Here is a 13,677-nt window from a genome sequence, read left to right as displayed (position 1 = left end):
AGATTTTGCTGAATATCCCCATCTACACAACTAAACTCATTACTTAGATATGGTTTTGGTGGCATCATGACCAAATGCTACATGAAATTAACTCAGTGGCTCAGTATATAAAGTCCTCTATGGCAACACAAAGCCAGTACACTGACATGGTGTTAAAACAAAGTCCAAGACCACAGGTGTTCCGTCAGATAAAATGTTAACTAATGGGCTACTTAGAACTGTCATGGCATTCTCTTAAATACTCTGTACTCTGTATTTTTGAACAGGAGGTCATTGGTGTGTGTGATAAATTCAGCCACAGCTTTCCTGTCCATGGATAACCCTAGTCAATTGACTTTGCTGCTGAGAAACTAGATCAAAGATGACGAACTTTCTGGTTCATCATGTGCCTGTTGTCAAATGGATTTAAAAGGTCAGTTGTGGATCATGTCAGCTAAATTTCCATGGGCATCAAACTTGGCCTCAATGACAATGGCTTGCAGTAGTCAATTTAGGGAGGGATGGCAGTCATTTGATCAGCACACACACAACTCCCAGAACCACTGCAGTTCCTGGGAGCTGGATCATCTTTCTTCAACTACATGCCTGCATGGATGGATCTCAATCCTGTCATTTGTTCTTGAAGGTGACAGACCCCAGAGTCACTCAAATGACAACTTAAGAGCTGTTCAATGTCATCATCTGACATAGAAGCTGGGAGCAGATAATAATGCTTAATGACCATATTAATTAAACTGCAAGCCTGTGCTCGGCAAGTTTCCACATTACCACTGTGGGCTGTGCCTTGCTGTTCTCTTGTGCTGTCTGAATACTCATTTTGACACATTAGGTGCTCTCTGAATGCAAGCAGGTACATTGATACTGTTGACCTCTTGCATTTGGTAATCTCAAGGTTGTACACCCTCCTCCACTTCAAAACAGAAGAGCAGCCAAGGTACACAACTTCACTGCAACAGGTCCACAGGATTTGAAAAAATACTAGTAAATATGCAGATTAATCACCAAATAAAGCATAGATAGTTCTTCCTGGTTTTGTGTCTTCATGAAATGTTCTGGATGGTCTGCAAGGGATTATGCCTCCCTCTGAAATGATTACCACTAAATTGGTAGCCTTAAAGAACTGGGTAACTTCAATTTGAGACATCATTAGTTGCAAGCAGTATATTAAAGCTGAGATGTGTTATAAGTGGAAAAGCAATTTCAGTCCTGTATTGTCTAATGAAAAACTAGAGGTTTGGGGGTTTGTTGTTTGGGTTTATTTTACTGCAGAGCTGTGTGTCAATAATATGACTATGCTCAGGCTTCGATAGCACTTGAAATCATCTATAGTTAGAGACATAGACTCACTGACCCTACTACAGTACTTCCAGGAACATTCAGAAAGAAAAATACGCCTACAAAACATATTGCTCACTCTGATCCTTTCTGCCAACAGACTAGGAGAAGCTAATACTACTATAATGATGTGCAATGAAGTAATATTGCTGTAATTGTAACAGGATTTACTCGCAAGGCTCCTTCCAGTCATCATCAATAAAGACACATTAATTTGCTCCATGACTGCCAAACCCTTAGGAAAATACTGAATGGCAGCTGGTGCTGCTCTGCCCTTTACAGACAGAGGGCAAGAATCAGTTGCAAAAGTCCCGTTTACTACCTCACGTAGGCACTACTCACAGCTGTGCACAGGGGAAGTCAGGCATCCGAAACGTTAAGAATCACAGCAGTTACTGCAGGGAAAAATGCCGAGGTCAAGCCCTACCCAGAGCGCCCATCCACGTACTGTTGATTTGCTATCCCCTATTTTCAGCTTTCAGCTGATGTGAGGGTTTTTTCTAAACATTGATCGTTGCTTCGCTTCAGAGGTGCTTGTAGTGAGCACTGAAGTAAACCTTGAGCATCAGACACCAGAACTTTGCAGTGACATGAAGCAAGTATCTGGTTATCTGCTAGACTGAATAAAAAGAACTGTTGTATGACTTCAAAGGTTCATTTAGACTCTTGTTTCCATCTGATGTAGATCAGCTTTTTCATCTGCAGATTAGAAAATGCTGATTGTTTTCACCAGCATTCTCCCAAGCTGTGAAAGGTCCCTTGTGACACTCTGAAGTAAGAATTTGCTGTGAATACTTTTTCATTTAAATGCATAGCAGGAACAATCCAAACTGCCCTTAGCAGTGTGGAAAAGGGAAAAAGGTGCAGCTCCTGAGTTCATGAGCATGTCGAGTAACCTGTCGGCCTTCACAGAAACAACATGCAAGTAATGCAGGCTGCCTGCTGTCGTGTGGCCAGCAGTGCTACTGCACAGCTCCCAGGGCAGAGTGTGCTCCTGACGCCCCTTTTGGACACTGAGCAGAGCTACAATATGCTCCCACAGACAGGCTGGAAGGAAGATGATCCCGGCCTGTGGACACAGGATGGGTGTTCTGAAGTGTAGGCCAGAAAGGCTAAATCCTCATTTGAGGGGAGGGAGGAAAAGATGGGGTCAATGCATGTCACCCTGGTAACTGCTTCTGACTGCACCCGTAACTGCTGCCATCATCACAAGAACTGAGGGTATCTTGTCAGCAAAAGCTCAGCAAATGTAGTTTATATGTCAAACACACGACGTGGTCAACAGATGTAATGTGTAGGAGAGTGGAATGAATTTTAAATGAAAAAAAGAAAAAGCCCCTGAAACAATTACTGCAACAAAACGATTTAGGATGTTAATATAATAGTATTTGTTGCAAATTTTTATATATATATTATTTCTATTAATTCAGATATTTTCATGATGGTGTTTTATAAACATCTATCTGCTTGAAATCACTATGCAGCTTTATGAAACACCATAGGACCTACTGAAAGATGTTTTCACTGTCTTCTACCTCTGTTTTAAACAGATGGCTTCATGGTAGGAAACTCCCTACCTGGAAGTATTTCTCATTTGATTAAAACCCTATGAACTTCAAGGAACTTTCCACAGGCAACTGTCTCTTACATGCATGTAAGACTTTGGCCTGCCTAAACTGTGCAATACAACAGCCTCTTCATACCCTGTGCAATTTATGGACTTACTACACAATCATAAAGTGGCAAGATTTCTTTTATTCAAAGGTGGCATTTTAAAGAAATTTATTTCAACAGTGTGACCACTTACACTGAAGTCAGTCGCATTTCTAATTAAAACATTCAGTAGCTTTGCATATACAGGTAACCCAGTCTTTAGATTTTTTTCACCAAATGTGCAATATCACATACAAACTTGGCAGACACTTTGGTTATGCATTTTACAATACAAAACTAACAGGTTATGAAAGCCTGCATTTACTAGGTACAGCAGGTGAAGGGGACATCAATCATAACGCTTTGAATTTTAGCCTAGCAAAACCATTACTCCATGGTGGGTTTTTGAATATGAAAATCCTACTTGCTCTTAAAATAGTTTCTGCAAAAATCTGCATAACTGAGGTCCTGATAAACATTCATGGCTATAAATCAGATCCATTACTGGAAGAATTTTAACATAATAGGCAGCAGTTATTTTCAATTTCTCTTAAAACTTGTACCAAAAATATACATTTTCCATAAAATCAAAAAATAAAATATCTGGAAATGCTCTGTGATAAATCTAGAAAAAGAGGAGGAATCCAGTCCTAACAGTTATATTTTTCTCTCATACACACAATTTAAACCGACACCAATGCATAGTATTTTTACAGCTGACAGAAGAATTTGACTCAGTCTGCAAGATTAAAATGCAAAGGTTATGAAGAAGTATGCAAACTCTTATTTCAGGAGTTTAACTTTGTCCTTTAAAACTTTAAACTTGGGATTGTTATTCACTTTCTTATTAAAGATGACTAGAATATCCTCTTCTGATTTGTGATGTTCACCAGCTACTGCGTAATACTGAGCTATAACCTGCACAAAGACAGAGGAACAGTTTTGAGTTAGTGATGATGATTCCAGCATAAGCAATACCACATTCCTGTTAATATATTAAAAATAGCATTATCATGCTATTACTCCTTTGCAGAATTAGCATTGAATGTCTTCTGCAGTCCAGTAAGCAATAAAGGACATGTACTTCAGTTGACATTCTGATGGCTGATACTCTGCTGCGTATTACTTATTTAGAAAACTGGTCAAAAAAGCAAGGAAAATAGTCAAAGCAAAATATGCTTTGCCAAACTTTTTTCTTCTTATGTGGATCAGGATTATATGAACTTAAGTATTATCGAAAGAAACTGCCAAGACCCAAGGAGATTAAAAAACCCCATTGTACTCTACCTTTTTTCTTAGTTTTTTAATTGAAATTTCATTGTCTGGAGCCTGCTTCAGAACAGCTTTGATGGTTCCCTTCCAGTTGAATTTACCTAGAAAATAATTAGGTGTACATCATTAGTAAAATTAGGTATTTCCGGGTCATCTTCTTTAGCAGGAACCAGCCTTCAATCTCCTCATTTTGGAACCCCTTCAGCTACCACAACAGTTCATTGTTCTCTCACCCTACAACTGGAGGGCATCTTAAACATAAAGTCAGGCAGACTGTTTCTGAAGAGTACAATAGGATAGACATGAAAGAACAACATAGTGCTTGAACAGCTAGGGTCAGGACTGCTTTTACTTCATTTCCACGTACCAAGCAGCAGCTACCAAGCAGCAACTCTTCCATAATACAGGAATAGGTGGGAAGCTCCTGCCTCCTCACCCTTAGAGCACAGGCAGTGACTTTCACACAGTACCCCCTCCTTCAGAGGTCATACACAGGTTGTTTCCAAACAAACAGTCTGTACATTCAAGTACAGACATTCCCTGACAGTGAAACAGTGTGGTGGATGATAGGTGTGAGTAGGTTTATCTAAGCATAAACAAAGGTCAAACACAGCTAAAGTTTAATTTACGATTCACTGAGCTGAAATGGGGAGATAAGCAGCACGCAGATACAGGAGAGCCATTGTCCTCTCTGTCAGTGGCAGCAGGGAAGAGACCTTGCTGCAGTAAAACAAGCATGCCAAAGTCCTCCCTGACTTTCCCTTCAGTCCTCACTGAAAGCAAGTGTAGCCAAAGGTGTCCTGCTCAGCAGAAGCAACAAACTAGAGAAATAATTCAGCATCAGGTGTTAAACCCAGCACAGGCTACTTCCTCTGCAACAGAAGTGTATTCATATAGATTTCATGGCTTGCTGCACAAGCACCATATTTATGTTCTGCACTAGGTCTTTTTCTGAGTATTTTTGTAACTATCTAAACTCCCCCTTTAAGAACACCTTTACCTGTTCCCACATTTTCTTCATTGCCATTGGTGTTTTCTGTCTCCATCTCTTCTGGAATGTTTTCAGTTTTCATTCTCTTTGTTGTGATAGGAGGTTCTTGAGATGGAATTGGATAAACACACAGAAAAAAATTATAAAACTAGAAGAAAAGTCCTGATGTGAATTACAGTTTCTGTTCTTGTAAATCGAGTTTGTATTTGCCAAGAGGTTCAGATTTTATAAAAGAACTGTCCGACCACACTTGTACAGTTTAAATAACATGTTTTGTACATGTAATTTACTACAATAAAAATGATACTAAAAGTAGATTACTGAGCATTAATATAGATTATTAAGGCATTGAGAAAAGTATCTCAAAAAAACCAAGAAGGTAAATTGTAGGATGGATACCTTCTGCATGTTTATGCTTGCGTTTCTTTACATTTCTTTCCTCTTCTATGTCACTCTGATGGCCATTTCCAGTTATTTCACATTCATTCTCCAAGCTCTCCTTTCCTTTTTTGGACTTCTTACTCTTCTTTACTTCTGGCTGGTTATCTAATTTCAAGTCTTTTTTCTCCTTCTTTTTATTCTTTTGTCTTTCTTCTTTTCGTTCTCTCTTGTTCTTTTTCCTCTCAGTTTTATCATCTGAAATCCCATTTTCTTCTGCCTTTGTTTTTTCCCCAGTTTCTGCAGCCTGCTTCTCTTCCTTCTCTTGTGGTTTGCCTTGTTCTTTTTCACCTGAAGTCTTTTGTTGAAAGACAAATTAGTACAATTTTTACATGCCTTTTTTGACATTGCAACTTCTCTCTAGTATGTCATTCATGATTAACGCTAATAACCTGAATTCAATTAAATTGCTTACACGAGGTGACACCAGCTACCTGAGCAATAGCACTAAATAGTGTAGCTCATTCTTCTTTTAATTTCACTGCTAATTATCTTAACATCACAGAGGAAATGTTATCTTACAACATAAATAATTCCTATTGGAAATAATAATCTATGGTGGGTTTTTAGCATATTTGCAAAATGCAGTTAAGGAAAAAACAACTCTGATTTTACACAGACAAAAATACAGCAAGATACAGATCCTATTTCCAAATATACATCCCTTGAGTAATCATCTTAGTTTTGGCATCCAGTTCCCAGTTGACCAGCATATCAACAAAAGCAGTGCAGGTTGCTCCAATTGTTCTTTTCTCTCCTTAACATATTTGAATTTCTTTTAATGTTGCTGGGCTTTTTTTTCTTTTTTGTAATAGAGTTACCACGTTAATGAACTTTTTAATTTAAAGATCACTAATTACAAGTACTGAAATGTTAATGTGTCTATTCAGAAAGAGAATACGTGTTTATATGAGCAACTTAATACCAACATGTTCTTGTAAAGAGAAATTTCAATCCAATTTGAATTCCACTTAAGAACTTCTTTTGAGTACAGACACTTCAAGGTATGTATTACAAAGAATATCTTGAGATGCTTTTAAGAACTCAAAGGTGTACTGACACAGTCTAAGCAAGAAAGTTGTTATATATTTTTCCTTAAGGCTATACTCTATGGAAAAATATTTTACTTGTGTTTAAATAACATAACTGTTCATATTCAATATATTTATTTTAAAAAAGAAATATAAAGAGGCAACTGCTTAGGGCTTTAGTGAAGTTGTGTCAGCTCAGAATTAATGTTCCAGCAGCACAACATACTTGAAATTCAGTGCCCAGAGTTTATGCTATGTTCATATCCCTTAAAATAAGTGTTTGTTTCCTTCCTCACTGTTCCATGTGGGTGCTTCAGAAAAACTACAAATAGATTTAATTGGATTCATCAAACCAGGAAAACAAAGCATCAACAAGGGACTGACGTTAAAGCTATGCTCAGAAGGAGCCCAGGGGAGAGGGAGAGCAACCTTTAGATCAACAGAGCAGTAAGCCTCTGTAGCAGCTTTCTAGTAGCAGCAATACACGTAAACAATCAGTCACAAGAACCCCCTACCAAAACACACCGTGCCAGTGCTGAAACAGCAAATAGGGACTAAGGAAAAAGGTCAGTGCAAGTCCACAATTTGGACACAGAAACAGGAGGTATTTGCATCAGACTGGTGCAACTCATTTCTCTCCACTAATAAAATAGGTAAACTAGGTGCTGTTAAATTCATGCTCCAATAAACGTTCATTTGAGGCCAATAAAGCTCTGAAAAGATGCTGTTTCATCACATCTTAATGTGTGGGAAAAGACTGGAACCAAAATTGTCGTTCTCCCTTTCCCAATGTACTAAAAGCATAGAATAAAGTTAAATTAGCTTTCCGATTATTATGTCACAATTGTGTCACTGCGTTATTTTTAAGCCCAACCTGCCCAGTATGTGCAACTTCTTCAGCAACAGTATCCACCACAAATTAGCAATTTAGCCTAAGAATGTTACACTGTAACATAATCCATGGTAACAATGGAGACAGTATTTCTGCTAATATCTACAAATGTAGTCTGAAAGGTTTTTCTTACAGCATTTTTGACTGTTGAAGTATGTGGTACCTCTAACTTAACTTACATTCCTGGTTGCTTCAGAGAAAATATCCCACACCTGGTCTTGCAAAGTGCTGTCTGTAATTCTCAAACTGTTCTTCATCCAATTCTGTGCAGAAGGAAAAAACAACAACTGAAAAGGTACATTTCTGATTTTTTTTCTTGAATACTATATATTCAGTTCTTGATCTTAGTTTTCATTTAGGAATCTAATAACTTCTTCTGATGACAGTCTAGTTAGACCTTTGTATGAATCTCTTAAACCTCTGTGCTAAATTGTTTTGCATAATGTCTTCATACTGGTGTGAGGCTGTACCACAACTCTCAATTGCTTCACTAACTATTAATCCAGGAGTAAACAGAGAGAAATGATAATCCTCAAGCTTGGAACAATGAATGCAAAACCTTTTGATCTTCCACTGCAATATATCTTACCAAAAATAAACGTGATTCTTGACAGTGTCATTTTCCCTGCTTAGAATGCTAATTTTGTAGAAAAATAGTCTAACCTTCAGCTCACTGGCAGCAATTTCACCACAGATCATCTAGGCTCTACCTGATTGCTCTGGAAGCAATGATGACCTCTCAGCCTCACAATCTGAGGCACAGAACAGGGGAGGGGGGTGTGTGGAGGAATAAAGGCCAGCTTGTCAGTAATTCTTTACTGATACTAAATGCAACATTTGGAATTTGCTTTGTCTGGTGCAAGGTTTAGTGAAGCACTAGTGTAGGAGATTCTGTCAGAATACTGACAAACAGGAAAAACTCTCAAAAGAGTCTCTTGCCTTTACCACAAAAAACCAAAGCCACAGAAATAGGCATCCTTTAAAAGTCTGTCTAAAGACATTCAACAGAAATTCCAAGTAGAAAAAAAGCAGGATATAGAAAAAGAACATAGAAAATGGTGAATCTCTGTTTTAAAACCAAATTAAAATAGCACACAGAGTCCTTTTACACAAGGAGATGATTTTAGAAGCATTGCCTATTTGAAACCCAGCTATTACACCATCTATTTACCAATGCCCAAAAAAGCAAATTGTCCCACCTTTGTTAAAAGAAAATGAAAAGGAAAAAAAAAGACAGCCTATTTTAAATCTCCCTGCATGCACTACTACAAATCTCTATCAAAACATACCTGAAACTTCACTTTTTTCCTTGGAATATTATCAAAGACACGCATTTGCTCCAGAATGTTCCTCACTTTAGGGCTTATGTTTGGCTTTTTCATTACTTCATGAATTTTCTGCATGAAGAAAACCAGAATGAAATCAGTATAAGAAGCATAATGATCAAATGATACATGCAAGGCATGCAAGCTGTAAACAAATTGGACAGGAATCACCCAGTACACTCACAGGCTGTATAGCCTGCTCATAAGCACTGTTTGATATGCATGGGAAAAGCACTAACCTTTTGGTTCATAAGATGTATCAAAGTGATCTATATAAATATTTATACTTATTTAGTAAGCAGAGGCAAGCAGGACTGCTCACCAGTGCTTTCTGATGTATGTGTTACAACCTGTAATAGAAGCATTTTAAAGTAAGTGGATTACACAGGAGATTCTTGCATCGTGGACAAGACCTGTAGTAAGAAAATCAATTGACTGGTTTTTGCAAACTCCTGGAGTTGTGAGAGATCAGGCTAATTTGGAGGCCACAGTTTGACATGCCCTTTTTTTTTTTTACTTCTTTCAGTGAAGCAACCTTCATCAACTGCTAATTCCTGTAAAACAGCTTTGGAAAATTCCTGTGCTACAGATGCCAGCCTGAGAGAGCAGAGAAGGTGAAGCAGGGCCTTATGGCAGTTACTTCAACAGCACTGCTGCTTGTGGGGAAGACAGGCTCTGAGCTTCCTTCCCATTATTTACAGATGTCACCACTGGACAGTGGAGAACATTCCTGCACTTCTGAAAATCTGCTTAATGAAACGTTTTGTGGATGATAAAGCTGCCAGAAAGGGACAGTGTGTAGTAATCCCTCACCTTTCTGCGAGGAAGCACCTACTATTGAGGAAGGCTGATAGCTTTCATAAGCAATAGCACTCACATCATACTGCCTTCAAACAACGTACTCAAACAATGTTCAGTCTCAATGGCAGTAATCTCTTGATTTCACAGGTGTGATTCATATTCCACAGTATCCCTGTAGCTTAATTCTTTGATAGGCTGTGTTCTATACAAGATAGAAATCAACAAATCCATGGATAAAGGTGATCTAGCTAATGATATTTAAGGTTTTTTTTTTAAAAAACCCAACATGTTGGAGGTTTCTTCCTAAAACCCTTAAAGGAAACTAATGGCTGAAAGAGAATAGGTTTGGGTGGAGGGTAAGCTACCTGAACGATAGGATAGAAAGGGTAGGACACATTTCCATCCATGCTGGGGGCTCTGCTGTTCAACATGCTTATAAAATATCTCAAAAGAAGGCAGAAAAGTTTTCCTGATAATATGAAGTTATATTCAGAATAAGGACTGTGAAAAATTCCAGAAAGATCTTTGGAAAATGTGTGACTAGGTAATAAAAAGGTTAATTAAATTCAACACGAATCTGTGCAAAGCAGCTTGCGTAGGAAAAGCAACTGTAACTTCACATCTAAACTGGCAGGCTTAAAGTTGACCACTGGAGCTTAGACAGGAGATCTTGGGGTTACAACAGGCTTTTCCATGAATGCCAGCACAATCAGCAGCACTCAGGGAAAGCAGCTGATCAACTGACGAAAATAATTAAGAGAGGAATAAAGGACACAGAAATCACCACTATGACACAGAGTGTATCTGTGGTTCATCCATATCTTGAACAATGAATGTAGTTCTTCTAACTTCATTTCACAGGCACATTAAAACTGGGAAGACTTCAGAGGACCAAAGATACAATTTACAAAGGAAGAACAACATAGCAGGATAGGACTTCTCAGTCTGGAACAGAGATGATGAGATGGGGAAGGATGCCTGACAGAGGTCTACAAAAGCATATGTGGTATGAAGAGGGTAGACAATGAGCAATCCCTTTTTCTATGTAAGAGCTAGGGAACAGTAAATCAAACAACTTCTTACCAGGGCAAGTAATAGAACTACCAAGAAATTGCCAAAAGAAAGCTGTGGATATTGGGGAAAAATACCTCTCTGGTTTGTTCCAGTCCAGCCTCTCTCGTGCCTTTCCTGATTATAACTGTTATTTATCATATCTGTATATAGTACAAACCTTACCTGAATCCATTCCTGTTGTTTAGCATCTCCTTTGTTAGTTTTGGCTTCAAAATCTTTCCCACCATATTTCTGGTCTTCACTTATGCATTTCACATGTTCCTTATAATCGTCACCCCTGCACACAGAAGATGTTTAACTTTAGTTTGCTAAAGTGTTTCAGACCTTCAAACCACACAAGACTTATTCAATCAACAAACTCAAGTAATAGATGATAGCATCTATCATTTAAACCCTAATTCTGTCAATGTTTATATGAATAAAGTTCAGCTTGCTTGAAGTACATGCTTGCAAGACTGCTGACACTTCTGTCACGCTACAGCCTTCAAAGAACATTTCTGACTGGCAAAATCAGATCTAAGCCTTCAGTATACAGCTGCTTTTATTAATGACTCCATAACTTAAGCACATCTGCACCTGTAATGTATGTGCAGCTACTACCGCACATCTGTGTTTCAATACTTACAGTGACAGGTTTTAAAATTAGAAAAGCAGGTGGGAAATGCTTGTGAAACCTTTATTCCTAAATATAGACACACTAACGTGGTAGTATAGTTCTGACCAATGTGTAAGTGATGCCAAAAAGGAATGAAAAACCATGGATCTTAATCTTTTGTCAGTGAAGCACTGAGAAATACAGTGATTACTTGAGGACAATCTCCTTTTCTTATGCAAACTCATACATTTTTAGCAGGTCAAAGGAGGTGATACTCCCCCTCTGCTCTGCCCTGGTCAGGCCCCACTTGGAGTGTTGTGTCCAGTTCTGGGCTCCTTGGGATAAAAAAGACAGGGATCTCCTGGAGAGAGTCCAAAGAAGGGCTACGAAAATGATTAAGGGCCTGGAGCATCTCCCCTGTGAGGAAAGGCTGAATAAGCTGGGGTTGTTTAGTCTTTAGAAGAGAAGACTAAGGGGGGATCTAATGAATGTCTATAAGTATCTTAAGTATGGGATGCAGGGGGAAATGGCCAGCCCCTTTTCAGTGTCTGTGGGGACAGGACAAGGGGCAATGGCTGCAAGTTGGAGCACAGGAAGTTCCACACCAACATGGGGAAGAACTTTTCCCCAGTGAGGGTGAGGGAGCCCTGGGACAGGCTGCCCAGGGGGTGTGGAGTCTCCTTCTCTGGAGAGATTCCAGCCCCATCTGGACACCGACCTGTGCAATATGAGCTGGGGAGCTGCTTTGGCAGGGGGGTTGGACCCCATGAGCTCTCGAGGTCCCTTCCAACCCCTGTGATTCTGTGATTCTCTGATTTTTACTTCAAAAGAAGAGAGCAGCACTACTTTCTTCTGAGTCTTGAGCAACGACAACGGAATTCAGGATTCCTGATGTTATTGCCAGTCTCATTCTCTCTGAAGTTGCGCAACAAGTAACGGCTGTTGATGGTGAGAAGCAGAAAGCACTGTCAGTTACAAATTAAATTGCAAGTCTATTTACTGTGTTGTCCCTGCAATTCAGGCCAGCATTACCTAAAAACACACATACTGCTTAAACACAAAGATGAATTATTCATGATTTGCCCGGTTCAATGCCAGTACACCACAGGGAAACATCTGAGACAGCCCCTGCAGAGCGAGCAAGGCTCTTTCCCCCCCCCCCCGTCACCTACCAGAAATCCTTGCCACAGTCCATGCAAGAGAGGCACTGGCAGTTCCTGCAGACGCTGACGTGCTTTTCAACCTGCGCTTTCTTCACGGACTCTCCACAGGCGCTGCACGTGAAAACCACCATCTCGGCGAGCGGTCAGGAGCTCCTGGGGAACGGGGAACAGGGCGTGGGGACGGGGACCCCCTTCTTCCTGCCCACCCGAGCGCGGCCCTGGAGACACCAGGAGGAGCGCTCGCGTTTGAAAGCGGCCGAGGGAACACGCGTCACCCCGCCGCGGGAAGCCCGAGCGGGAGCTGTTGATAGAGATACCCCGAGCACACGGGAAGCCAGTAACCCCACCGCCTCCCATCCCCTGCCCATACGCTGCCCTCCGCTTGCGGTACGCCACCCCCGCCCTTTCCACCCGCTCCCCGCAGCCGGATGGTCTCCGCTGGGTGTGAAGAGTCACCGCTGCGCGGGAACAGCCTGAGGGAAAGCCCGGCCCCACGGGGCGGGAAGGCTGCCCGGTCCCCGTGCCCGCCCGCCCGCCCGCTGCCCCCGTGCCTCCGCCCGCCGCCCCGCGCCGCACGTGCAGCCCCCGCCGTGCCGCCCGCTGCTGCCGCTCTGCGCCTGCGCGACCTCCGCCCCGCGCTGGCGCCCTGGAAGCGGAAGGAGCGGAAGCGGCAGGTTGAGGCCGATGGTGGGTCTGGGGACGCTGCCCGGGTGGCCACGCGGGGATGGAGCTGGGAGGTGGCCGGAGCCGGTAAGCGCTGGGCTGAGCGGGGCCGGCTCCTTCCCCTCGGATGCTCTTCTCGCCTCTGCCGGGCCGCGCCGCGTTCTCCCCGCCTGAGGGCTGGGTGACGCTCGTGTCCTGGCGGTTGGCGCTCAGCTCGCCCTCAGCCCCGTCCCCCTGCGGCAGCGGCCGCTTGGACCCCGCTGCCGGCCCCCTGCCCGCCCCCCGCCGCCTCTGTGCCTACCCGCGGTGCCGCCCGTTTTCGGTGCGGAGCTCTCCCTCCCCTCGGTGCCCGGGCTGGTTTTCTGAGGCAAACCCTTCCTCCATCCCCCTGCTCCGTGCTGCGCCTGGAGCTTTGTACCTCGGCGAGACCGAGGGGCGCTCGAA

The 13,677-nt window shown here is 41.7% G+C and overlaps 1 protein-coding gene across 3 annotated transcripts; it reads right to left on the bottom strand.

Moving 5' to 3' along the window:
- Positions 1 to 3,076: 3,076 nt before the first annotated feature.
- On the bottom strand, positions 3,077 to 13,190 carry LYAR (Ly1 antibody reactive). Of its 3 annotated transcripts, none has more exons than XM_084266884.1 (9): positions 13,122 to 13,190; positions 12,580 to 12,723; positions 10,975 to 11,089; positions 8,902 to 9,009; positions 7,792 to 7,875; positions 5,651 to 5,987; positions 5,261 to 5,356; positions 4,276 to 4,361; positions 3,077 to 3,906 (listed from the first exon to the last, which is right to left on the bottom strand). In XM_084266884.1, exons 2-9 carry the CDS (start codon positions 12,699 to 12,701, stop codon positions 3,772 to 3,774), a joined length of 1,083 nt encoding a protein of 360 aa, XP_084123010.1. In that variant the 5' UTR covers positions 12,702 to 12,723; positions 13,122 to 13,190; the 3' UTR covers positions 3,077 to 3,771. The 3 variants fall into 3 exon arrangements, with proteins under 3 accessions (XP_084123010.1, XP_084123012.1, XP_084123011.1); XM_084266886.1 differs by having other exon boundaries at positions 13,147 to 13,180; XM_084266885.1 differs by lacking the exon at positions 13,122 to 13,190 and having other exon boundaries at positions 12,580 to 12,885.
- Positions 13,191 to 13,677: the final 487 nt, after the last annotated feature.

This window comes from Gallinula chloropus (genome assembly GCF_964237585.1).
Source record: "Gallinula chloropus genome assembly, chromosome: 7".
NCBI lineage: Eukaryota > Metazoa > Chordata > Aves > Gruiformes > Rallidae > Gallinula > Gallinula chloropus.
Note: the sequence above shows the minus strand (reverse complement) of the source record. Positions and strands in the feature narration are given on the sequence as shown.

What these genes read in the sequence shown, in the direction of transcription:
- LYAR (XM_084266884.1), bottom strand. Translation starts at nt 12,701, where the DNA reads ATGGTGGTTTTCACGTGCAGCGCCTGTGGAGAGTCCGTGAAGAAAGCG. An exon ending in GACTGTGGCAAGGATTTCTG is followed by an intron (nt 11,090 to 12,579) that starts GTAGGTGACGGG and finishes TTCTGTGTGCAG; the next exon opens with GGGTGACGATTATAAGGAAC. An exon ending in AACAACAGGAATGGATTCAG is followed by an intron (nt 9,010 to 10,974) that starts GTAAGGTTTGTA and finishes TTCTTCATGCAG; the next exon opens with AAAATTCATGAAGTAATGAA.